Genomic DNA, 25,934 nt, shown 5'->3' with positions numbered 1-25,934 from the left:
CGGGTGTGTTGGGCTGCTGGTGCCAGTGACAGCCACACAGGCGTGTATTTAGTACAGTTGACCGTCGGGGTCACTGGTATCTTATAAACACCAGAGGGAGCCTCGTGTTGCAGAGGTGCAAATGTGCTACTTATGTTACCAGCTTTTTTATCATCATTAATACTATCATCATCATCATGATGTTCTAATCCCTGAATATTTCACCCCATCACCAACCACTGCAGGTCCGGAACAGTACATCAGGAGCTCTAAAATCATTTATGTGTTAATATTAGTTTAGAACTGTAACTTCTTTTTTTTTGCCGGGCATGGGAAAATGACATGACACAATTACAGATTTTCAGCACAAAATATGAAACAACTTTTACAGTTTTAGTGCACCTAAATAAATTCTCTGCTTGTGTCTGGGCTTTTTAATGCTTGTGCAATGTTTTTATTTATATAATTTCAATAGGTTTTTTAATAAATTTTATTTTAGATTGTCAGACGATCTTTGTTGTTTCTCGTCTCCACAGGAAGTGGAACACAGAGAAGAAGAAATAAAACACAAAGGAAGACAAACCATCATCTGATCACAGCAAAAAACACCAAATCTTCAAAGAAGAGTTGAGGTGAGTGCTGAAGGTAGAAAACCACATTCCTTTTACTTTTACCCCTATAATTAATCTACAGAATACTTACTTGGAGTTGTTCCAAGACAAGGAATTAAATCCTGACTAATAAAGAGCAGGGTAACTTTATAAATGTCTAAAAATAAACAAAAATGTATTCGAAATGAACTTTATTTGCTGGTATTTTTGGATTAAATGTATTACTTTCTTATCACAGTAAATAAACACATATATCTCAGAAATGTACAAATAGCTACAAGTAGAAAAGAAATGACTGAACTAAGTAAATATCTGAGCAAAGTGCTGTGGTACAGATTAATAGACAGATTAAGCTCACAGAAGCGATGACATGTCCACAGAGATGTCTTTTTTATCACATGCAGGGGGGAGAATCTGCTCCTGGGGAATTTAAAAACTTTATTTGCCTCTCAGAAGTGTTGACAGCGTTGACCAGAAGTCAACAGGTGTTCGTTCTTGTGAACAAGTTGACGTTTTATCTTTCTTCGAATACTTTCAGTTGATTGGTTGATTACATCTGCACAAATCAACTGAAACATAATTTCTCGGGTTTGAGTTTGTTACATTTTTTTTGTCAAATACTAAAGCATAAAGTTTGTTGCAGCAAACACAATAAGGTGCTAAAGTGATAGGCAGTCCTAATACCTATCAAACCACTGACTGAAGTGTACAGGATACATAACTTCACTCAGTTCAGTGTTAATAATTGATAACTAAATTAAAATAATCTCACAGCCAACATTATGAAGCTCCACACCTTCGACATTCTTCTTCTTTGCAACTTGATGCTGAAATCCATCCCAAATGTAATTAACAGAGACACTGAAAGTATGTGTCAACAACTACAGCCCCTAGGGAGCTTTGGTATTTGTGAACTAAAAGCTATAGTTGCTTTACATCCTCAGACGACTATAAATGAAGAGCAGACATATCAGTTGTTTGTTTTTTTTAAAATTGCAACTCAATCATACGGCTTGAGAATTAGTTCATATCATATCAGACCTCCTTTAAGTATAATAGGCCAGAATGGATTCTGAAATTAGATCCTATGAACTATTTGGGCCTGCACTCAAGAAAGATTTCAAATAATGCCACTGCCAAAGATTTAAAGATTGAAATTATTATTCCCTGTGCAGACACAGGATGGATTCTCAACCGTGCACAAAAAAACCTTTGAATAGTGACTATGATCTTATTTTTTATTCATTAATAAAGATGGTATCGACACCATGCAGTGCATATTAATTATTGCTAATTTCAAAAACCCAGTGTAAAAAGACTCAGATGTTAACTTCATTGGTTTTTGTGTTGTACTGGACAAGGTGGGGACACTGTTATTGGTGAGACATCTGAGACCGAGTATTTTGGAAAAGCTACAAGACCCTTAAGAAGAGGAAGGTGGCCAAAGATGTCAGTATAAATAAAGTCCTCAAAAGCTCTACCAAAGTTTAGGACTGACTGCTAAGAAAGGTGAGTCCTCTACCACACGACAGCAGGAAGTGGTGATTAGAAATTAATTTTACGATGTGTTGAGTTCTTACTTTTTTCTGTTTCTAACTTTACATTTATTTATATCCACACACAAAGGAAGACAAATTAACAAACCATGAACTTTCTTGAGACGAATATGTTCCTTTTAAATATGAATATATTGCTTTGCTTTTACTTGCTATTCTTCACAGCTGGGCCATGAGCACAAACTTGAGTTTAGAGTGTGTTGGCTCAGCAGAAATACAAATTTAAAAGCCTGGATAAAGAGAATAGAGATTTGAACTTCCCATTGATGCCACAGCAGCTTGTTTTGTATCAGTCCCCACTGAGACGTGTGAAAAGAAGAGTGGGGGAAGAGCTGAAAGGTATTTGGACAACTAATTGTGTACAACAGAATACGTACTTGTCTGTAATGACTAGGAATTACTATTATTAGTAGCTATGAATTAGTAATGAGCACATGCCAACATTCAGAGTGCACATCTTTAACTGTTTTGACGTATGCAGCAGAACAGCGCCCCCTGCCATACAAGTGAAACTGCATCAAAGAAGCCTGACTGGTACATAACTACCAGGCTCCAGTCTTACTTAGGAATCTACAGAAACAGCTCAACACAAACGTTATTTATTTAATTATCTAAAGTCTTTATTAAACATCTCAGGACTGTCTCTAAGGCATGAGGGACACTTCTAAAGGATACTGGGTAAATTACCTCCATGTTTTGGCATACATTATTAAAGCCGGTTAATGATTGGGCAAAACATTATGACCACTCCTATAAGGTTTGTGATAGCTCTTTTCATGCCACCAGCACAACTTCAGCCTGCTGATTAGATCTGTGATTTATAGCACCGCAGCAACTGCTCAGACTTATTTATGTGTGTAGTAAGTACTCTGTTAGTTCATATTTTGCTCTTTGGGTCGTGGCTGCAACACATCAGAGATGCTTTACTCAAACATTTGGCCTAAATGATTTGGGTATTGACATAACCATGCAAGTCCGCAGGCCAGTCTGATTTTCCTGCAAACTAGAAATGTTGACTGAAGGATCCATCTTAGATGTTCTAAAGTTTGGCATGCATCAGTGTTATGCAATAGTTTTATTTGTATCTTCTATGAGTTCTCATGGTGTTTTGGCTCTCTTTTACTTCTCGACTTTTAATCATTCTCATGTCATGCCGTTCTCTTCTGTAAACAGAAAAGTTCTGGGTTTGTTCTGCATCATTGTGAACTCTGGCAGGTGGCTTCCAGCGTAGATGCTGTGGTTGTAACACAGAGAAAGGATTTGATGCTCCACCCCACATCACCTCCATCTCTGATAACGCCTGTGAGTTCATGATCCGAGGCATCGGTCAGTTTGTAAGTCATATTATATACCCTGACGAACAACTGTGTAATTGGTTTATCATTAGGAAAGATCACTTTTTTCAAAAGTGTATTTCAGTAGATTCAATCATAAATGTAGGTGCAAAGCAGGGCCAAAGTAGGTACAATGTGGGTGGAGGTGGGCAGCAAAATAATATGCAGTTTGGCAAGCTGTGCACATGAATAAAGGCCACGAGTTTCAAAAAGCTGCAACACAAAACGGAGCCACATAACTCACTGGTTGCTTGGTTGCAAATTCTTAGAATTCAGTAAGACCACAAGAGAAAATGTGCCTATTTTCTTGTAATTTTGGGTCGCCAACTAGTGTTTAAACAGTTGAATTTATCCACGCTGGAAATAAATGCAGTTTTCAGATGAATATTAAATGTACCAAGCGCTTTGTGGATTTGTAGGTTTGTATCAAACTAGTTGCTATTTCCAAATACACAACAGACTTCAAAATACTAAGCACCGTTACAGTGATGAAACAAACTCTGACTGACAATCTGCTGGAATTTAGACAGACATGAGGATCTGCACCTCTGAAATGTGTGATAAGAATCATAACAGCCTTTTATGTTGTTCAACTTTCATGTCAAGTTAATACTTCCCGTTTCAAATTCACAGCTAGAACTAAAGCAGTGCCATTTTGTTGTTTGTTTTTGTACATATGGTTTACGAGTTAAATGTTATTGTATTTTTTTTATTATTATTATTTCTTGGTTGTTTTACTAACTGTATCTGCAGACTGACATGACGGCTGAAGAGCTGAAGAAGAAGCAGGACACCGAAGGTTCCTTTTTCATTGCCGAGGATGAAGAAGAGCCTGGAGGTTACGGTGAAGGATGAAGGGCGTCAAGAAGCAGCTCCAGAGACTGAACGCCACAGTATGTTTTGTTGTGCTTTGTTTTGAACTCTGTTACATTTTTATTTGAGTATTTTCATCTGGAGGGTGATTAAACGATGAACACAGAGTAAAGAAGCTGATTTATCAGGTGTAGTGAAACAAAACTTTTCTTTTTTTTTCATGTCTTCACATTTGATCTAACAGGCAGCTGACTGATAGTTATTATAGACTTTTTATGGGGAAACTGGGTTACACTTCTGAACAAAAATCACATGTAGAGCACAGTTTAAACCCCTAGAGGGCATGAAGCTCCATCATTTGTCTCTAGCTCCATCAGTGTTTGGAGGAGGCTGGAAATGAATTCTCTCACTATAACTATAAATACACCCAGTTATTATTTTACTACGTATGGAAAATGTTTTGAAGTTTTCAACACATTTTAATATTAATTAATTAGATAAAAAAGAGTCTTCTTTAGCATGCAGTTAAAAGTCAGTGTTACAGATAAATGCCTCTGAAGCTTCCAGGTAAAATAACCTGTGATGGTGAAACTGCAGATTTCTTTTAGTATTTGCAGCATAATTAGTTGCTGTAAGTCTTCTTGTCTGTCCTTTTAAGATAATGTTATTTCATTTGACTTGATGACTGAATGAATAAGTGTGCCCTAAAGTGGTTTTGTAAAAAACCAAATAAATCAGGCTGCATTATGTGCTGCGTTCAGACTGAAGAGGACGAAGAGGAGGATGTCCACCTTTGAGATCTGCTGGAGAAGCTGCTGCAGCTCAAAGTGAAATCTTTCAAGAGTCAGCCGGAAGACGCTGTGAGTGTGAAGTATTCAACACATGCAACATAAATAGGTGCCACCCCAGTAACGCCTTTCCTAAAAATGTGTTAATACCGGAGCAGTGACAGCAAGATGACAAATGATTTGGTTACAGAGTGGGCTGCGTCTCAGTCGGCTGGAGCGAGGATCCGAGACATCTCTGCTTTAACTTTGCCCTTCCTAGAAGGAGGAGGCCATCGGTCAAGCTGTCCAGGTCCAGGAAGGTTGAACACGAGTCCAAAGAGGCTCAGAAGCAAACAAACACAACTAAATATCAGAACAACAAGCTGTGAGCCAAGAACAGAATATAATAACTTTGATATGATAATAATATTTTACCACCCAAAACCATATATATATATATATTTTTTTTTGCTGACACTGAAAGGATTTTGTCAAATACAATAAGTAGTCTGCTAGCATACCACATTTAGTTATCAATCTATTTAATCTCAAGTAGTTAAAATACAAAGTGATAAAGTTAGTTCAAATAAGACAATCATAGAAGTTCTTTATTTGAAAATGTGCAACAACTGTAAAAGTCAAAAACAGTCTGATATTAACCCTTTTACTACATACTAAATTTATTCTATCAGAACTACTTGTGTACCCCTACAAAACAAGACACCTGATTTAAAGTATAATCATCCATCAGCTCGAAAATCAGAAGAATAACACAAAACTACATTTATCTACAGCCATTACTTCATCTTCAAAAGAAAAACAACCGAAGTCTCATATGTTGTATTAGTCCACGAGGTTACATTAACTGCAAATCTGTTCCTTGTGGTGATAATGTTACTGACAGTCCCGTTACCTTACAGCTTTTATATGTGCTTGGAGGCACATGTTGCACCTTGTCAAGTTCCCGGGATGAAAATAGATCCATTAGTGATCCAAGACGCACTGAAACTTCTGTGCATGCTTTAACGGAAGCTTTGATGTCTTACCAAAGGTTAACAATCAACCTTTTATCAAGATGGTAAATAATTTAACTTATTAGTTGCATGAAAATATGTAAAACACGTATTGCTCTTAACCTAACTGATGCATAACAACAAATTTGGTTTATTTGTTTGTTTGATGAGCAGAATTTGTTGCACATGTAAGCTAAAGCAAAATTCTAATATTTCAATATTTCTTGTTGCGCTTCAAATATGTTTAAAACTGAAAGCATTGTTCCAACTTCTAAACATTTTAGATGAACAGATTTTTGCCCTGTTTTTAAATAGATCGTTCACAGAAATAATTACTCCCAAATCCTGTGAGCAAATGTTTTTTTGTTTTTTTTCCAGGAAATGTTTCATAAAAAGGGAACTGTTGTGCAGGAGAGAAACAATATTTAAATAAACAGTGTGATGTCTTGGACTTGATTCATCCTTTACAGAAAAAAACATGTGAATTTACCGTGTTTTAACATGAACACATTAAAAATGTTAAATCACACAGATAACATGCATCACATGTTAATTTAAGACATTTTTAAATGAAATTTTCACATGTTCAGGAGTTTTTACTGTAAGGGATCTTACTAACTGAACTAAAACAGAGGATGAAGTTTCTTTGTCACTTTTGGAGAAACTAAAGAAATTTTTACAACCTTTCCAAATAGTTGTACTTTATGTTGAATTAGTGATCTTTTGAACAAAATCCTTTTCTTCTTACAAAAGTGAATGTCGTATTTTTTGCCATACAGCGTGTAAAACGCAACAAAAACTATAAAACCTAAAATCTCACAGCTCAACAAGTGTAAATAGACTACGATGGAAAACAGAGTCAGATCCTGAATAAATAACCACCCCTTTAACATTGAGGAGGCTGAGACCTCTGAAGATGTAAATGTTTTGTATCAAAGGTTGTTCCACAAAAAGACTTGAGGCTCTAACAAATGGCTCAGAGCATTGCTGAGGAGACAGCTATATTTGTGTTTCTTCCAAATAAGCACAGCGTAAGGGCATAAGAGATCAAGTATCACATTTTTATTGAACATACAGACCTATTTTGTCAGGCGTGAAGTCCTCAGTATTTAGCTACTAATGCCCTCGGGCTTTCTTTGCCATTTAAGTGTCACCTTACAGCAAGGAAAGAATGCAAACTACTACCATCGTATAACACGATCCCCTTCTTGTCTGGCAACGGGAACAAACACTTGACTTAGGGGGAAGGTCAAGCTTGCATGCCTGGCCTTGTCTTCAGTTCATCTGTCAGAACGCACAGCTCAACAGGACCTTTTAAAGAAAGGGTTTAAAAATACATCCGCGCCCCCGAGACAACGCAAGTGTCTTGAGACACAAATGTAAATCACCTGTTCACCCCGGATTCCACGCTGGACAATGGGAGTTTACTGCGCCACAAATAAACCCTCAGTAACTTCAAAAATGTCCTTCCTGTCAGACCCTGACACTTAGCAGCAGCAGGGGCTTTGTCTAAAGATATGACTGTTTTGTGTTTAAACCTTTAGCTTTTAGCAACATGGAGTGGAGTTTACAGTGTTTGGGTCAGAACCTCCTCAGTGATTCTTTAAACTGTTACAGAGAAAAACAGAAGCAGTAAAAAAGTAAAAAAAAAAGAGACAAAGAATAGCTTGGCTTGTAATAAGGTGTTACGACAAGGTGTCAGATACTTGTTTTTTGTCTTTACTGTACTACTTGACTAGTTAGAGTGATTATTTTTCAGATGATTATTGCCTGCTGCTGTGAAAGGTGATTGTCTGTGTGTTTGATTGTCTGTCTGTTAGCAAAATATCTCACGACACACTGGATCAATTTTATTGAAACTCTAAGAAAGTACATCTTCAGCTGAATGACTTTTGGATTCAGCTTGATTCAAGATGGCTGCCACCACTAACTGACCTGAGCAAAGACAAAAATGGCTCCAACTCAGTCGGTTTTATTGATATTGAGCTAAATTTTGATTTAGTAGCCGAGAGTCATTTAGTAGCTAACAGGTTGTGCAAAGCTTTTGTTTTTTTCAAACTCCGGCATGCAAAGCAGCAGGCGATATGCATTCCTTCAACGAATTCTAGTTTTTAATTTATTAGGTATTTAAAAAAAAACAAACATGTTAAACATTTGATGTGAGGTGCTAGCACTAATCCCTTCAACACCTTTTACAATCTTCATTCCTACTCCTATCATTACATTATATGTGCAACACTTCAAAAGAATTATTTAGAATTATTTAAAATTAGTGGCTTCACCTTTTAAAATTTATATGAAAATAACACTTAGTTTCTACATAATGACCTCAGTCATTTAACAGCGCGGTGGATCAGTGGTTAGAGCTGTTGCCTCACAGCGAGATGGTTGCAGTTTTAAAACTCGGCCGTTTCTTTTTTGTGTGGAGTTTTTTCCTGTGCACAACTGGGCTTCCTCTGAATGCTTTGATTTCCTCCACAGACTAAAAACATGCATGGTGCTTGGTTGGTAACTTTAACTTGTGACTAGGTGTGAGTGAGAGTGCGACGGTTGTCTAACATGTTTGATTTGATGTGTTCCTGTGATGGAGAGTTGACCCGTCCAGGGTTTACCCTGCCTCTCTCTCAAACACCGCTGGAGATGGGCACCATTTGGCTCAGGTCAGTTAATGGTGGCAGCCGTCCTTGCATTTTAAATTTTTTTTTTCAGTAAAAAGTTAGTTAATTTTATAAATGCAAAATTAAAATATTTAAATTTTTTTACAATGCACAGTGTACCAATATAGTTTCTGATAACCCGCGCTTGTGCCAGGTGTCGAAAGACAAATAAAGGTCAGGGAAATTCAGTCCCTCAGTCCAAGAAATCATCATTGATTTTTGTTAACAGACTTCTTTCTGTTGGAGAATAAGCAATTGTTTACATTTAACAAAGCTGCACACTTGAATAAATTCAATAACGCCTGATGGAACTGTTATTGAATCAAAAATTCTCCAAAATAATATAAACAAACTTGTTTCTGAATATTATAGCCTTTCTAAGCCTTTGTTTTACATGTGGAGGTGGTTTCACTTTTGTTTCTGCATTTAGAGCTGCACAGCGAGGTTAATGTTGTTGTAAATTTATGCACACAGATCTACTAATCTGAGGGAGCAGATTTCCCTCCCTCAGACTCTGATTTGATTGTTATTTCCACACATGAACCTTCCCAGACTCTATTAGTTATCCTTTGGGGACTAAAATTATATTTACAAATAACAAACAAGTAATTAGATTTGATTTCACATCACGTGACTTTTTCTGGAAAAAAATACCACAAGTTACCTTTACTTTTGCACTTCAAACTTAGTTTTATTTGCGCATAACAAATCCACACAAAGAAAAGTCAACAGCTATACAAAGTGTCTTTGAAGAGCAACAAATATGACACTGAATAAAAACGAATATAGACTCCACAAACATCACCTAATCATCATCAACATCCTTGTTGTTCAGCCCATAAGCAGGCCTCATTCTTTGCAATGTAACTGATGAAAAAAATAACATCATAGCAGTTTAAAACCAGTCTCTTAAATAATTTTGAATAAATGCAACATTTTAACACAGTCTTTATTCATAGTCAATGTTATATTTTATGCAGGGCAATAAAAACAAAAGAAAACAATAAGAAACACTGAAAAACATTGAAAAAAAATTACTTTCATTTCTCATTTGCAATCCTTAGCAGCATGCAGAACATTTCATACATGACTCATAACGTACTTTGTTCAAGTTCAAAGCAGACATTTGGGTATTTTTAGGTCTTTTGTTATGTATGGCATTTGTCAGCATCTATATCTTCTCCAATAAACACCTTTTGTGTAATTATAATGACTTTATTGTCATTCACTATCTACTCATAGCCCAGGGTTCACATGAAGGAGCCCACACGTCATTGACAAATACATTTAGGTAATTAACCCAACTACTCTCTAAAGTGATTTAAAGCGTGTTCATGTTCACCTTTTCGCACTCAAACAAAGCTACCTGTTTCATTTTTATGCACTCTGTATATGCAGCATTTTTTTCTCCAAACACACACATTTATTATTTATTTATCCACTGCTTATGAATGTTAATTAGGGGAGTTAAAGTTTAATCTCACCACATTAACTCAGTCATATAACCCCTGCCAAGTCATCCACTCTCACTTATAATGAGATAATTAAACGCCTTAGCAGCCTCCATCGTCATCAAAAAAACAACAACACGGCAAACATTTTTGAGATTTCACAAAACAAGATTGTGCTTTAATACTTTTACTTGGCTGTTTTCTTTACTGATGCAGTATATTTCTGAATATAGGAGAAAAATGTAAGAGTATCTTTTAGTTTTTTTATTTTATGAACTTTTGTATCCAGCCCGTTTTTTCAAAGCAAATGACACTTGACATTTGTTTTACATGATATACATTCTCAACAGAAAGGAAATGAGAGTGCTATAAATACCGATATTGATCTGCTTCCTATTGTCCTCTATCCCTAATTAGAACAAATCTAATTAGGTTTGAGATTCAACGAAATGCAGACCTTGATGCTTCTCTCCGTTGTCATGAGGTATCATTGTTTTCACAGGTTCCTAGATTAGCAGCTGTTAGGTCCAGTTCGGCTCCTTTGTCACAGGAAAGACTTCCAAGGCTTCTGCTGCAAAATACCAGCGACACATGAGAGCTTCTCTGCAGCTGAACACTAGAGAGGAAAACAATGGCCAGGAAAAAATGTTTACATAAGATTTTTTAAAATGCCTCTCGGTGAGTTTCACAAACCTCCACATAGTTTACAGCATCTGTTGTGGAGCATCGGTATGCTGAAAATAATTCTCAAGTATCTCTTTTTACCATGCAAATTATATTTAATAACATTTTAATGAGTGAGTGGAGAAAATTATCACTCACTTTATGTGTGTTTCAGTTCTTAGGCCTCAGTTTATTTGGAACATTTGCTATTTCAGAAACAATTACCCATCATCTCTCAACCAATGATGAGCCTTTGAAACATTTCAAACTACAGTTCTTTGTGTCACTTAAACCTTCCCTGTCATAACAGTTGTCCTAAAGTAAAAGTAGCAGGAGTTTCCTATTTAGTAGAGAGTTTTCATTGATATGTGGAGAAAAAAAATAGACAGAGGTCAACTTGGAGGCAAAAATACTCAATCAAAGATCATAAAAGTACATGACCAAAAAAAGGAGGTCGTTTCTGCTGAGAGAACACGGATCTCTCTCTCTCTATATAAGACAGAAGGCAGGACGCCCCCAAGGACTGTCAGGCAACCAGACAAGGTGAGTGACTTACAGTCTTTTATTAGCCGGAGGAAAGCCAACAGCTTAAAAAACAATGCAGGGCACGGCCATCTAATGCCAGAGACAAAGCTGTTGTGCGTTTGCCAGGATTTTGCCACATTGTAAAATTATGTCTTTACAACAGACAGGATGGTTTGTAAACATTCTGCAATCTGAAATATTTCTTCTTTCAGAACCCCCATAAGACCACCAACAGCTGTTCTTCTGGACGGAGGGGAGAAGGTAATGGATTCTTCTTTACTACAGTTTCCCATAACCAAGAGATGTTTTTAATTGACAGCAATGTTTTTATGATTTATTTATATGATGCTTTAGGACTGATTAATAGTATCATGAAAAACATAAATGTCTCTTACAGCTCTATGTGTGATGGTTACCAAATTGATTAGCTTAGCTAGTTTTGTTCATCTCACTTTAGCAAGTTTGCTAAAAGACATTTGCAGAAGTTTTAAGAAGTCCTAGCTTCATAAAGGTTAACAATTTCATAAAGACATCTTGGTCAAAAACTCTGGTTAACACAGTGAAGTTGCATCACAACAAAGTCAACTTTCATCTTTTCAATTAAGCAATAAAAACACTTTTCAGGTTGAAGAGTAATTTGTTTTATTGTTCTTTCAGTAAAGAGTCACCATGAGTGGGGATGCAGAGATGGAGTGTTTTGGCCCGGCGGCCATCTACCTTCGGAAGCCAGAAAGGGAACGAATTGAAGCTCAGAATTCTCCCTTTGATGCTAAAACAGCATATTTTGTGTCTGAGGCCAGTGAGATGTACCTCAAAGGGAAAGTTGTAAAGAGAGAGGGCGGCAAAGTCACCGTGGAGACCCTGTGTGGAAAGGTGGGTGTGATGACGGTTCACAGCAGTGAACACAGCTGTATGAACATTTCATGTTACATTGTGTGGCTGCAGTGATACTTATATGCTTTTATTTGACACTGAACCATTTTATCAACAGCGCCTGAATTTATTGGGTGTTTTCTGTTTGTACAATTTTATTTTTTTCATTACTTCAATACTGTTTCAGTTTTTAAAATGTGTACTGCAGTATACAGATTTGTGTGACAATCAAATGTGTCCACTGTTACTAAGACTGATGTCTTTGCTCTCTGTGTCAGAGTCTCACTGTGAAAGAAGATGAAATCTTCCCCATGAACCCCCCAAAGTTTGATAAGATTGAGGACATGGCCATGATGACCCACCTCAACGAGCCTACTGTGCTGTATAACCTCAAAGAGCGTTACGCAGCATGGATGATCTACGTAAGTTTGTGTTAAACTAAACATCTGTAGCTGGAACCTCTGATGACGTCAGGAAGATGTGCATCACTAATGCCTCTCTGTGACTCTGCAGACCTACTCAGGCTTGTTCTGCGTCACTGTGAACCCCTACAAGTGGCTGCCGGTGTACGATGCAGTGGTTGTCTCAGGATACAGGGGAAAGAAGAGAATTGAGGCTCCACCCCACATCTTCTCCATCTCTGATAACGCATATCAGTTCATGCTCCAAGGTATCAAACATCTTCTAATCTGTTCAAAAACCCAACAGCCACAGTTCAACAACAAACAGTTTTATATTATTTTCTTGTCTTACAGATAGAGAAAACCAGTCAATCCTGATTACGTAAGTGCTTAATACTTTACACAATGAAGGCTTTCCAACAATTTGTTTTTCCAACTCTGGTGTGTATCTAAACACTCTCCTAAACCCAGCGGAGAATCTGGTGCAGGAAAGACTGTCAACACCAAACGTGTCATCCAGTACTTTGCGACAATCGCAGTGGCTTCTGGAAAGAAGGCTGAGCAAGTTTCTGGCAAAATGCAGGTAAGTGACTTGGAACAGCAACTAATGATCAACTAAACAAAGAGCTGTTAGGTTAAAGTGATGAATGCTGTCTTCAGGGATCACTGGAGGATCAGATCATTGCTGCAAACCCTCTGTTGGAAGCTTATGGTAATGCCAAGACTGTGAGGAATGACAACTCTTCTCGTTTCGTAAGTTACCTTCATAATTTACCTTTCAGTGTAAGCTGGCACAAGCTTGTTGAGTGAAAACCATCTGAGGAAGTTTTCATCGAGCTGTTTGTTGTTTTCTTTGGTTCTGAACAGGGAAAATTCATCCGAATTCACTTTGGGTCAACTGGAAAGCTGGCTTCAGCTGATATTGAAACATGTAGGATTTTCAATTTCTAAAGTTTACAAGATATTTATCCAGTTTCACTCAATAGGCATTTCTTGAAATCATGATGACCTTAACCCCAACAGATCTGCTGGAGAAGTCCCGTGTGACATTTCAGCTGTCAGCTGAGAGGAGCTACCACATCTTCTACCAGCTCACAACAGGCCACAAACCTGAGCTGATAGGTTAGAAATTTATGTTTTACTGTCATCAAAACCTATGCTTTACCACATATTTACATACAGGATACTGAATATTTCTATATATGTACTTTTGTTTTATGCTACCTTCAGAGGCTCTTCTCATCACCACTAACCCGTACGACTATCCAATGATCAGTCAGGGTGAAATCACTGTCAAAAGTATCAATGACATTGAAGAATTCATCGCCACTGATGTAAGAAATGTTCAGAAACAGAACAATATATATATATATTTATATATATAAATTAAAAAGTCTTAAGGTTTTTTTTTCATGCAAAACTATGATAAAATAATGTTTTTATTTTGTCTGATTATTCACAGACTGCTATCGACATCCTGGGTTTCACTGCAGAAGAGAAGGTTAGCATGTACAAGCTGACAGGAGCTGTGATGCATCATGGGAACATGAAGTTCAAGCAGAAGCAGCGTGAAGAGCAGGCCGAGCCTGATGGCACTGAGGGTATGTTCTTCACAGCGGTTTCTTTGTTTACCAGCAGAACATTTAGACAACTACCAGCCAGTCTGACAGAATTTCCTGCTCAGTTTTCCAAACGGACAGTTTTCACTCAGTCTCCTTTTTCGTCTTTCAGTTGCGGATAAAATCTCATACCTAATGGGCCTGAACTCAGCTGACTTGCTGAAGGCACTGTGCTATCCAAGAGTGAAAGTGGGAAACGAGTATGTCACAAAGGGCCAAACTGTCCCACAGGTGAAAAGTTCACATGTAGTCTTTGATTATCTTTAACCTGTATTAACAAAAAACTGTTTCTTTTACAGGTCATCAAAATCTTAATGTTTCACTTTTGTATTTTTAAAGGTCAACAATTCTGTGATGGCTCTTTGCAAGTCTGTCTATGAGAAGATGTTCTTGTGGATGGTGGTCAGAATCAATGAGATGCTGGACACCAAGCAGCCAAGAAGCTTCTTTATTGGTGTCTTGGACATTGCTGGATTTGAAATTTTTGATGTGAGTATTTTCTAGCCCATTCACATAATCTTACAATCATTTAAAACATCAATAGAGCTATTGATGTTTTAAATGATAGGAAATGAAATTTCTTTCCTTATACTTTGAATCTTTGCTGATCCGTGTTATCTTGATTCCTACAGTTCAACAGCTTGGAACAGCTGTGCATCAACTTCACTAATGAAAAACTGCAACAGTTCTTCAACCATCACATGTTCGTCTTGGAGCAAGAAGAGTACAAGAAAGAGGGGATTGATTGGGAGTTCATTGACTTTGGCATGGACTTGGCAGCCTGCATTGAGCTCATTGAGAAGGTTAGCCACATGTTCAACCTGACGAACACAGAAAACATTCTGATGACATGAAGGTGTTTGTTTCTAACAATCGATTGTTTCACCATGACAGCCAATGGGCATCTTCTCCATCCTTGAAGAGGAGTGTATGTTCCCAAAGGCAACAGACATGACCTTCAAGAGCAAACTGTATGACCAGCATTTGGGGAAAAGTGCCCCCTTCCAGAAGCCCAAACCTGCCAAAGGCAAAGCTGAGGCCCATTTCTCTCTGGTGCACTACGCCGGCACTGTGGACTACAATGTTGTTGGCTGGCTGGAAAAGAACAAAGACCCACTGAACGACTCCGTGGTTCAGCTCTACCAGAAGTCTTCAGCAAAACTGCTGGCTTTCCTGTACGCATCCCACTCCTCAACAGAGGGTATGTGCTTTTATAAATATCTCTGTGTTATAAGAAAAACATGTCGTATTTGTGATGAATCTGATTGTTTTACTTTGATTGTTTCATTGACAGGTGAGGGTGGTGGCAAGAAAGCTGGCAAGAAGAAGGGAGGCTCCTTCCAGACAGTGTCTGCATTGTTCAGAGTAAGTCGTAAAACTATCACTCATAGCATCCTTGTTTAGTTTAATGCCTTGTTTAGTTCAAACTTAAGCCTTTATTACTTCTTCAGGAGAATCTGGGCAAGTTGATGACCAACTTGAGGAGCACTCATCCTCATTTTGTACGCTGCTTGATTCCAAACGAATCAAAGACACCAGGTACGTAAACATATAATACACTCTGACAGTCACGTTTGTATCGCTGTGCTGTCTCCTAACAAATGAGTTTTTCTGTACTGTTGTGACACAGGTCTCATGGAGAACCACCTGGTCATCCACCAGCTGAGGTGTAACGGTGTGCTGGAGGGAATCAGGATCTGCAGGAAAGGTTTCCCCAGCAGAATCCTCTACGGTGACTTCAAGCAGAGGTAGCAGAGATGTCCTCTTTACAGGTTGTGAGAAGTGTTGTTCAAGCATAAAACTCTTGACTAATTGATGGAATTCCTTACTTTTAGATACAAAGTACTAAATGCCAGTGTAATCCCTGAGGGCCAGTTCATTGATAACAAGAAGGCCTCTGAAAAGTTATTGGGCTCCATTGATGTGGACCACTCTCAGTACAAGTTTGGACACACAAAGGTAAAACTTTAAACGCTCAACTGGAACAAGCTGCTTGAAAAGAGACAGAAGACAAGCTGAAGCCAATAAGTTTTCATTTGTAACCTTTAAATATTTGATGCTCAGGTGTTCTTCAAAGCTGGTCTCCTGGGAGTTCTGGAGGAGATGAGGGACGACAAATTGGCTGAGTTGGTGACAATGACTCAGGCTCTGTGCAGAGGCTTCCTCATGAGGCGCGAGTTTGTCAAAATGATGGAAAGACGGTAATTTGTCTACTTTTTGTGCAGATGTCTGTTTTTTTTATTTTATTTTGTTGAATTTCTTTACAGGCTTGAGCTAACTTCTTGTTTATTTTATCAGAGACGCCATTTTCAGCCTTCAGTACAACATCCGAGCATTCATGAATGTCAAAACTTGGCCGTGGATGAAGCTGTACTTCAAGATCAAACCTCTGCTGAAGAGCGCAGAGACGGAAAAGGAGATGGCTCAAATGAAAGAGGACTTTGCAAAGACCAAAGAGGAGCTGGCAAAGGCTCTGGCTAAGAAGAAAGAACTGGAGGAGAAGATGGTTTCTCTCCTTCAGGAGAAGAATGACTTGCAACTACAAATTCAGTCGGTATGTTGAAGGTCCGGGGGGGAAATAACTTTTTAAAGACCCTTGGGTTTCAAAAGCTGTTCACAACTTTTCATTTGTGTGTCTTTGCAAACCTAGGAAGGTGAAAACCTTTCAGATGCAGAGGAAAGATGTGAGCAGCTCATTAAAGCTAAAATCCACCTTGAGGCCAAGGCCAAAGAAACGGCTGAGAGATTAGAGGATGAGGAGGAGATCAATGCTGAGCTGACAGCGAAGAAGAGGAAACTGGAGGATGAGTGTTCCGAGTTAAAAAAGGACATTGATGACCTGGAGCTCACTCTGGCCAAAGTGGAAAAGGAGAAACATGCCACTGAAAACAAGGTTGGTAGATCAATCACAGAGTAAGGGTTTAAATTTACTCTCAGCAAAATAACAAAACTCTTTTATTTGTCCGATTAGGTTAAAAACCTGGTTGAGGAAATGGCTTCCCAAGATGAGACCATTGCCAAGCTGACAAAAGAGAAGAAAGCTCTCCAAGAGGCCCATCAGCAGACCCTCGATGATCTGCAGGCAGAGGAAGACAAAGTCAATTCTCTGACGAAGGCCAAGACAAAGCTGGAGCAGCAAGTGGATGATGTGAGTATTATGGACAACCGAAACTGACTGCATTATACTTGAGAATTAAATATAAATTTTTTATGTTAATTTTTTCAAAAATAGCTTGAAGGCTCCCTGGAGCAAGAAAAGAAGCTCCGTATGGATCTTGAACGAGCTAAAAGAAAGCTGGAAGGAGATCTGAAATTGGCTCAAGAAACCGTCATGGACTTGGAGAATGACAAGCAGCAGGCCGAAGAAAAGCTAAAGAAGTGAGCAAAAATAAAATACAGTCCAGTTCTTTTAAATGCTGTATTTATGTCACATAAAATCCTATTAACCTGGCAGATAGGAATAAAAACATCCTTGGGTTGATTTTAAGAAAATCGGGATATAATGTTTTGTTGCTAACGTTGTCTCTTCACAGGAAGGATTTTGAAACAAGCCAGCTTCTAAGCAAGATTGAGGATGAGCAATCTCTTGGTATTCAACTTCAGAAAAAGATAAAAGAACTTCAGGTTACTTCTTATTCTAATACTTTATCACGACAACAGCCAAAAGACTTCAGATTGCTTAGAGCTCTTTGATTTGCACATAAAATAATAGCATAATTTGACATTTTCGTTGAACTTGTAAATGTCAGGCTCGTATTGAGGAGCTGGAGGAGGAGATCGAGGCTGAGCGAGCTGCCCGGGCCAAGGTGGAGAAGCAGAGGTCTGATCTCTCCAGGGAACTCGAAGAGATCAGCGAGAGGCTCGAAGAAGCTGGCGGAGCCACTGCTGTTCAGATTGAGATGAACAAGAAGCGTGAAGCCGAGTTTCAGAAGCTGCGCCGGGATCTCGAAGAGGCCACCCTGCAGCACGAAGCCACGGCTGCAGCTCTCCGCAAGAAGCAGGCTGACAGCGTGGCAGAGCTGGGAGAGCAGATTGATAATCTCCAGAGAGTCAAACAGAAGCTGGAGAAAGAGAAGAGTGAATTTAAGATGGAGATTGATGACCTCTCAAGCAACATGGAGGCTATTGCAAAAGCAAAGGTACGAAAATTGTGAAACTTTCCATGCCTCTCAAATGTGAATGAACTTTGAAAAAGTAAAATGTAGTAAATCCATTTCATTTTGACTAAAATATTGTTCCTTTTTCAGGGAAACCTAGAGAAGATGTGCAGGACATTGGAGGATCAGCTGAGTGAGCTCAAAGCCAAGAATGATGAGAACGTCCGTCAGCTGAATGATATTAGTGCACAAAAGGCACGACTTCAAACCGAAAATGGTAAAGACTTCACTTTTGAGGTTTTTTAATATTTGGCAAAAGATACAACATCAGCATCAATCAACCATGAATGTGCTTATGTTGTACAATACAACAAGCAGATTTAGCTCATTTAAAGTTTCCTGATATTGAAGCATATGTTTTTATTATTGCAGTTTAAAGGTGCTACAGCTTTGCGACATGCAACTAAATAAACTCCATGTACTGAATCTATGTACTGATGCTATCTAACGTCAATCTCAGGTCTGCTTAGGTCTTGTTTTAATTATTATCCTCACACAGGTGAAATCAGTCGCCAGCTGGAGGAGAAAGAAGCTCTTGTGTCTCAGCTGACCAGAGGCAAGCAGGCTTACACTCAGCAGATCGAGGAGCTGAAGAGGCACATAGAAGAAGAAGTTAAAGTGTGTGCCCATTAATAACACACACACTACTGAGACTTGAGAAAGATATTCCAGTAAATAAAACCCCCTCTCATTTTTTGTTAGGCCAAGAACGCTCTGGCTCATGCTGTTCAGTCAGCTCGTCATGACTGCGATCTGCTCAGAGAGCAGTATGAGGAGGAGCAGGAGGCCAAAGCTGAGCTGCAGCGTGCACTGTCCAAGGCTAACAGCGAGGTGGCTCAGTGGAGAGCCAAATATGAGACTGACGCCATTCAGCGCACTGAGGAGCTGGAGGAGGCCAAGTAAGATTGAATGTTTTCTGTTTGGGATGACTTTAAATTGCAAAGTACTGAAGGGGTAAAAATGATTCTTCCCAGGAAAAAGCTTGCCCAGCGTCTTCAGGATGCTGAGGAATCCATTGAGGCTGTGAATGCCAAATGTGCCTCTTTGGAAAAGACTAAGCAGAGGCTGCACGGTGAAGTGGAGGACCTGATGATCGACGTGGAGAGAGCCAATGCTCTGGCTGCAACCTTGGACAAGAAGCAGAGGAACTTTGACAAGGTTTCTATCTATTTCTGCCCTGTGCATCTCATTGAAGAAGACAGAATTCTGAATTACTGACAAATATTGGGCTTCTTTGTGTTTTAAGGTCCTTGCAGAGTGGAAGCAGAAGTATGAAGAAAGCCAGGCCGAGTTGGAGGGATCTCAGAAAGAGGCTCGCTCTCTCAGCACCGAAATGTTCAAGCTGAAAAATTCATATGAAGAATCACTGGATCAGCTGGAGACCCTGAAGCGGGAGAACAAGAACCTGCAACGTATGAACTGTTTTATGTAGTCAGTCGACAAATACTCAGTCTTTGAAGTATGTTACAGAGTTAAAGCGACAGTTTCTTTAAAAACTCTTCACATAGGACAAGATTTTTCCATACTGTTTTTAAAAACGTAAAGTAGATCAAGTATTCATCCCTGTGGACCAGTAGACTTTATGAATTATTTAAAACTAATGAAATACAACAGAATATTGTTTTTGTACATGTATAGGTGTACGATGAATCAATACGAAGCAAAACACTTCTGCTCAAACATGAAACTTAAAATCCTACTTTCACTTGTTTGTTACAGAGGAGATCTCAGATCTAACTGAGCAAATCAGTGAAACTGGAAAAACCATTCATGAACTGGAAAAGGGGAAAAAGGTCATTGAGACTGAGAAGTCTGAACTCCAAACCTCCCTTGAAGAGGCAGAGGTACTGCTTGAAGAAACTACCTCCAATCTAACTCATCAAAACTTATAATACTTGACAATTTCTTCTTTCAAGGCAACCCTGGAGCACGAAGAGTCCAAGATTCTCCGTGTTCAGCTGGAGCTCACCCAAGTTAAGGGTGAAATTGACAGAAAGCTGGCAGAAAAGGACGAGGAGATCGAGCAGATCAAGAGGAACAGCCAGCGGGTGATTGAGACCATGCAGAGCACCCTGGATGCTGAGGTCAGGAGCAGGAACGACGCCCTGAGAATCAAGAAGAAGATGGAGGGAGACCTGAATGAGATGGAGATTCAGCTGAGCCACGCAAACCGCCAGGCAGCTGAAGCTCAGAAGCAGCTGAGATACGTGCAGGGACAGTTTAAGGTATTGTAGATTACTGAAAAAATGTGTTATCACAGTTTATGTGAACCAGACTGTACTGTTAATTGTTTTCAACTCATAAAGGATGCCCAACTGCACCTTGATGAGGCCATCAGAGGACAAGACGAGATGAGAGAGCAGGTGGCGATGGTGGAGCGCAGGAACACCCTGATGGTGGCTGAGATCGAGGAGCTGAGAGCTGCACTGGAGCAGACGGAGAGAAGCCGCAAAGTGGCTGAGCAGGAACTGGTTGATGCCAGCGAACGTGTTACACTGCTGCATTCTCAGGTACATAAAAAATCTTCAATTTTAAAAAAGGGAAATACCCATGCAACCAAAAAATTACATATATCATTTAATTGTATCTATTCACTGTTTAGAATACCAGCCTCATCAATACCAAGAAGAAGCTGGAGGCCGATTTTGTTCAGATCCAAGGCGAGGTGGAAGATGCTGTTCAGGAAGCAAGAAACGCTGAAGAAAAGGCCAAGAAGGCCATCACTGATGTGAGTCACCCTGAGGTTTATTCCTGCAGAAGTTATTCCTACTCCAAATGCAGTGCTCTGACAGTCAAAACAACACGTTTATTGGAATATTTCAGGCTGCCATGATGGCAGAAGAGCTGAAGAAGGAGCAGGACACCAGCGCTCACTTGGAGAGGATGAAGAAGAACCTGGAGGTCACAGTGAAGGACCTGCAGCACCGTCTGGATGAAGCTGAAAATCTGGCCATGAAGGGAGGCAAGAAGCAGCTCCAGAAACTGGAGGCTCGGGTATGCAAAACAAATAATCCCATTTTCTGCTAATTCAAAGCTAATAATAATAATAAAAAATGTTATATTTACTTGTCATTTTTGAAGGTTCGTGAATTGGAGACTGAAATTGATGTTGAACAGAGGCGCAGCGCAGATGCTATCAAGGGTGTGAGAAAATATGAAAGAAGAGTGAAGGAACTCACCTATCAGGTTAGATGCTGTTTCTATCCCTATGACACAGATACCACCATAATGATAACAACATTTAGTCGGAAAACAACAGCAACCTTATAACGCTGTTTTCTGACAGACTGAGGAAGACAAGAAGAATATCGCCAGACTGCAGGATCTGGTGGACAAACTGCAGCTGAAAGTGAAATCCTACAAGAGACAGGCTGAGGAGGCTGTAAGCTCACAGACGTCTGCTGCCGCATATTTCAAAAGCGTCATTTCAGTTCAGAAATGTTGAGTGGTTTTTGTGGTTTGTTGGGCAGGAGGAGCAGGCCAACACTCACCTGACCAGGTACAGAAAGGTGCAGCACGAGATGGAGGAAGCTCAGGAGCGCGCCGACATCGCTGAGTCTCAGGTCAACAAGCTGAGGGCCAAGAGCCGGGAAATTGTCAAGGTATGTAAAAAAAAAAAAACACATAAATCTAGTTTATAGAACTGTTCGTCTTTTTCATTTGATATTTTCAAGCTGTGTGCTTAACATTGTCATTGTTTGTCATTTCAGACTAAAGAGTCCCAGGAGTGATGAAGAAGTCACACCTACACAGTGACAGGAAGTCATACAATATGAGGATCTTGTTACTTGTTCTTTTAAGCATGTAAAGCATGCTGTGATATATTCAATAAAAGAAAGAGATAGCTCATTCCCTTTGCTGTCTGTTCCTTTATTTATGACAACTAGAGCACTGAAATGACCACAAGCACTCGGTTTTTTCAACTTTGCAGGTGAATACACACATTGATTGAAACTGTTGTCCTTAAAAGTCTGCCTGCATCAACTTTCCGTTAATAGATCTTGTGAAATAAACATTAAAGTCATGCTGTTTTAATGGATGCAGGGTGCAGTTTAGCATTGTCTTACTGAAATACGCAAGGCCTTCGCTGAAAAACATCATGTCATCTACATGGGAGCATAAGTTGTCCTGTGTGTACTTTTATAAACTGATTGTGATTTTCCAGAAGTTTAAGCTGCCCGTGCCATAGGCACTAATGCACCCCCATACCATCAGCAAAGCAGGCTTTTGAACTGTGCGTCTTAGAGGAGCTGAACTGGCCTGCCTGCAGTCCAGACTTGCCACTATCTGAAACCATTTGCTGAATTATAAGATAAAAATATAATAAAAATAAAGACTCTGGACAGCTAGAATTTTAATATCAGACAAAATTGGTTCAACATTCCCCTCCAAAAACTCCACTATCTGGTCTCCTCAGTTCCTGAATGTTTACAGGCTGTTTTTAAAGGAGATGGGATGCTTCACAGAGGTAAACATGGCTGTGTTGCTGCTGTGAAATTTAAAAATACTTTATATTTTAAGAAAAATTGTAGATTTGACATGTTTACTATGTTCCATCGTGAACAAAATATGGATTTGGGAAATTAGCAAATTACTGAATGCTGTTTTATTTCCATTTTACAACTTTTTCCGAGAAATATTTCGGTGCGTTCGTTGGCACATTAAGTTTGGCCATTTATTTATTTATGCCTTTTATTTTATTTTTTTATTTTGGCAGTTTTGGTCCTCCATATTATGGGTTTGTTATCATATTTCCTTCATTGCGAGTTGAAGTAAAGATGACTGAAAGGGGTGGTGTTGTTGCTTTGGCTCGCCAGAGGTCAGCATTGTTCCCGTCAGCATCGGAGCAGATAATCTGCTTCAACGCAGTCTGCTTTTGTTGTTGTTGTTGTTGTTTTCGCTTCAACTTTCTTGTTTGTTTTTATTTTAGTATTTTTTATCATTAGGATCTCGTCCTCTGCCTGGGTTGGTGCCGGGGCAGGTGTGAGGGTCAGTTTTCTGAGCCTGGTTCCGCCGCGGGTTCGGATGCGCAGTGCGCCGCTGACTGCTGCAGTGTAAACAGGACCGTCCGAACCCGCAGTCACACACTTTCACGTTCAAACGAGAGGACTGCTTTAATCTGGACCTCGGTTAGGAGGGAAGAGCTGACCCGATTTTCTGCTCCCCTTTTTTATTATTGTTGTTATTAAACTCAACATCTGTCACTCAGCATCATTTACTCCTCTGCAAGAAACACGCGTTGTAGCTTCTTCTTCTTCTTCTTTTTTTTTCCTCCATGGCTTCAGCTGCGAAGGCGCCGTCAGCTCGCTGAGCCTCCGCAGGATGACGGACGCGCCGGGGAGCGCCGACGCCGAGAACGTGACTCCGTCCGGCCGGAGCTCGACCTCGCCGCTCCGGCCGTGCGAGCGTCTCCCCGGCCCCAAGAGCAGCGTGTGCTCGCGCTCGTACTTCGTGGTGGTGATGGTGTTTTTCCACGTCTACATCATCAATGTCATAGCGCTGCTGTTTTACGTGCACTACAGCAGCGGGCAGGAGGACGCCGGCCGGGGTCGTGATGAGGCTCCCGGCGGCGGCCACCTCCTCCAGCGCCCCGCCGCCGCCTCCTCCTCTGCCTCCTCCTCCGCCGCCGCGGGGTCAAGACGTCCGCCGCCATCCAAGCCGGACTTTGCGCGCGATGTCTCCCTGACGAGACTCGAGGGGATCCGGGTGAGTGATGCTCTCTCTCTCTCTCTGACGCACAAAGAAATAAGATGAAAAAGAAAGTCAGCGACAAAAACAAAACAAAACACTGATTTGGTCTTCCAGGTGGGACATGTCCAGAAGGTGTCCCTGGTGCCGGGCAGGGCGCATGAGATGCGGACTCTGAGCCTGAAACCCCTGCTGTTCGGTGAGACAGGCAACACTGGTGGAGGGAAACATACGCCCCGAGGGTCAGAGGCGGCCCTTGGTTCGTGTCAATGTGGCCCTTGGTGTCATGGAACAAAAACAAAACTTTAGATCAATTACAGAAGAATTTGAGCATTCCTTGAAGGAATGCATGTCGCCCACCACCTTTCATAACAAAGATCTTGTCTGATTCGTTAGTGCCCAAAGTATGTGTTGGGGAGGACACTCAGCTACAACCACATTAAGTTTTGGCTCAATATCTGTGAAAAGGGCGGAGTTATAGGCCTTTTAGGGTCAATTAGTTGTGGTGGCCATCTTGAATTGGATTGACTCCAAAGGTTTATCAGTTGTAGATGTACATCCAGTAATAACTCTCTGAAAGTTTAATTGAAATCCATTCTTTGGTTCATGAGAAATTCTGTCAACAGACAGACAAAACAGGAAATGCACACACACACACACACGGGCAATTACATCATTGTCCACCTTTCATTAATTAATTGTTCTGAACCATTGTAGATGCTTAATTTTTGCAAAAACAATTCTCAAAGCCCCATTTTTAGTGCAAAAAAATACACTGATTGGTCATTTAGCCACATGTACACACATAGACACACACACACAGCCAATTACTGTACATGATCACCCACCTTTCATACAGGCAATAACTAATGGAAGACACAATGTTTATGTTTAAATTTAATTTCAGTTCATTTCAATTTTTAACCAGTTTACAACAGAGAACACGATTTATGTTTCTAACTAAAATTGATCTAAACCTTTCCTTGCCAGGTTTGTAACAGACTAAAGAATTGAGTTTTAAAAAGAGGGGAAAATGACTCTAATGTTGCATTAAAAATGTCTACAAAAGTATATCAAATGTTAGCTACATGTTAGTAGACAAGCAGAGCCAGCCTTTCCCTCTAGTGAGAAAAGTAATGGTTCTGTGTCTTTTTATGCAGTGATGTAAACGTCTGTTTTCCCTCCTGCTCCACCCTGAGTTCGCCCTGCTTTTCTAATAATTTAAAATCGATTGTGTTTCCTCCAGGGTCACAGGTTTGACTGGCTTCATTTATTCTATTTTATTTTATCTGCTTCATTCTACCCTAAACACAGACAGACAACAGGGACAGAAATTACCTGTAAAATAACTTACCAACACCCAGCTGGGACCTAATATTTAGTTGAAATTTAACACAAGCTTCTGAATTCAGTTTGGGCTGTTTCAGTCCCGTCTGGATAAATCTGCGATGTAAGATTTGTTCAGGGAAACAGTTCAGAAAATTCGACAATAAGAAGCACAAAGCAGAGAAAAGTTTGCTGTCTTCTCGTCATGGGGAGCTTGGAGTTTCTCCCTTATTGTTCCTTGTGTGTGTGTGTGTGTGTGTTACTGTGCAGAGATCCCTGGGTTTTTGTCCGACGATGAGTGCCGTGTGGTGATGCAGCTGGCGCAGCTGAAGGGTCTGATGGAGAGTCAGCTGATGGTCCAAGAAGGTCAAGAAGAGCTGGCCAAAGAGCTCAACCTCAGCCCAGAGGAGATCTTTAACCTTCTTGATATTAACCAAGACGGACAACTGCAGCTTCAAGAGGTCTGTGTCTGTTTGTGGATTGTAACATGAATGACATAAA

The 25,934-nt window shown here is 39.9% G+C and overlaps 2 protein-coding genes across 3 annotated transcripts in view; both read left to right on the top strand.

The window, feature by feature from the left end:
- On the top strand, window positions 1–22,271 carry myhb (myosin, heavy chain b). Of its 2 annotated transcripts, XM_017408238.3 has the most exons (41): window positions 11,370–11,387; window positions 11,582–11,630; window positions 12,027–12,242; window positions 12,521–12,664; window positions 12,756–12,912; window positions 12,998–13,025; window positions 13,115–13,226; window positions 13,304–13,396; window positions 13,511–13,574; window positions 13,667–13,765; window positions 13,874–13,977; window positions 14,106–14,244; window positions 14,375–14,493; window positions 14,602–14,751; window positions 14,895–15,065; window positions 15,157–15,463; window positions 15,557–15,627; window positions 15,714–15,801; window positions 15,893–16,010; window positions 16,098–16,221; window positions 16,327–16,463; window positions 16,561–16,816; window positions 16,913–17,155; window positions 17,234–17,410; window positions 17,495–17,640; window positions 17,796–17,886; window positions 18,012–18,401; window positions 18,510–18,636; window positions 18,919–19,037; window positions 19,122–19,318; window positions 19,394–19,577; window positions 19,666–19,831; window positions 20,139–20,263; window positions 20,336–20,644; window positions 20,726–20,929; window positions 21,022–21,147; window positions 21,243–21,413; window positions 21,501–21,605; window positions 21,706–21,801; window positions 21,890–22,021; window positions 22,130–22,271. In XM_017408238.3, the coding sequence occupies exons 3-41, from the start codon at window positions 12,039–12,041 to the stop codon at window positions 22,148–22,150; spliced, it is 5,814 nt and encodes a 1,937-aa protein (XP_017263727.1). In that variant the 5' UTR covers window positions 11,370–11,387; window positions 11,582–11,630; window positions 12,027–12,038; the 3' UTR covers window positions 22,151–22,271. The 2 variants fall into 2 exon arrangements, with proteins under 2 accessions (XP_037831061.1, XP_017263727.1); XM_037975133.1 differs by lacking the exons at window positions 11,370–11,387; window positions 11,582–11,630; window positions 12,027–12,242; ... (5 more) ...; window positions 13,511–13,574; window positions 13,667–13,765 and adding an exon at window positions 1–5 and having other exon boundaries at window positions 13,876–13,977.
- Window positions 22,272–23,095: 824 nt separating this feature from the next.
- Window positions 23,096–25,934, top strand: part of p4htm (prolyl 4-hydroxylase, transmembrane (endoplasmic reticulum)) — a 6,575-nt gene continuing 3,736 nt past the window's right edge. The window contains exons 1-3 of the mRNA XM_017408503.3: window positions 23,096–24,125; window positions 24,225–24,306; window positions 25,704–25,894. Coding sequence (XP_017263992.1) covers window positions 23,742–24,125; window positions 24,225–24,306; window positions 25,704–25,894 — 657 coding nt within the window. The 5' untranslated portion in view covers window positions 23,096–23,741. The remainder of the gene's footprint in view (window positions 24,126–24,224; window positions 24,307–25,703; window positions 25,895–25,934) is intronic.

Source organism: Kryptolebias marmoratus, linkage group LG4, assembly GCF_001649575.2.
Source record: "Kryptolebias marmoratus isolate JLee-2015 linkage group LG4, ASM164957v2, whole genome shotgun sequence".
Lineage (NCBI taxonomy): Eukaryota > Metazoa > Chordata > Actinopteri > Cyprinodontiformes > Rivulidae > Kryptolebias > Kryptolebias marmoratus.
This window is presented reverse-complemented; position numbering and strand designations above follow the sequence as displayed.

Excerpts from the sequence above, each read along its gene's own strand:
- myhb (XM_017408238.3), top strand. The coding sequence starts at position 12,039 with ATGAGTGGGGATGCAGAGATGGAGTGTTTTGGCCCGGCGGCCATCTAC. Across the intron at positions 13,026-13,114 it reads AACCAGTCAATCCTGATTAC|CGGAGAATCTGGTGCAGGAA; the intron begins GTAAGTGCTTAA and ends TCCTAAACCCAG. Across the intron at positions 17,156-17,233 it reads AACATGCCACTGAAAACAAG|GTTAAAAACCTGGTTGAGGA; the intron begins GTTGGTAGATCA and ends TTGTCCGATTAG.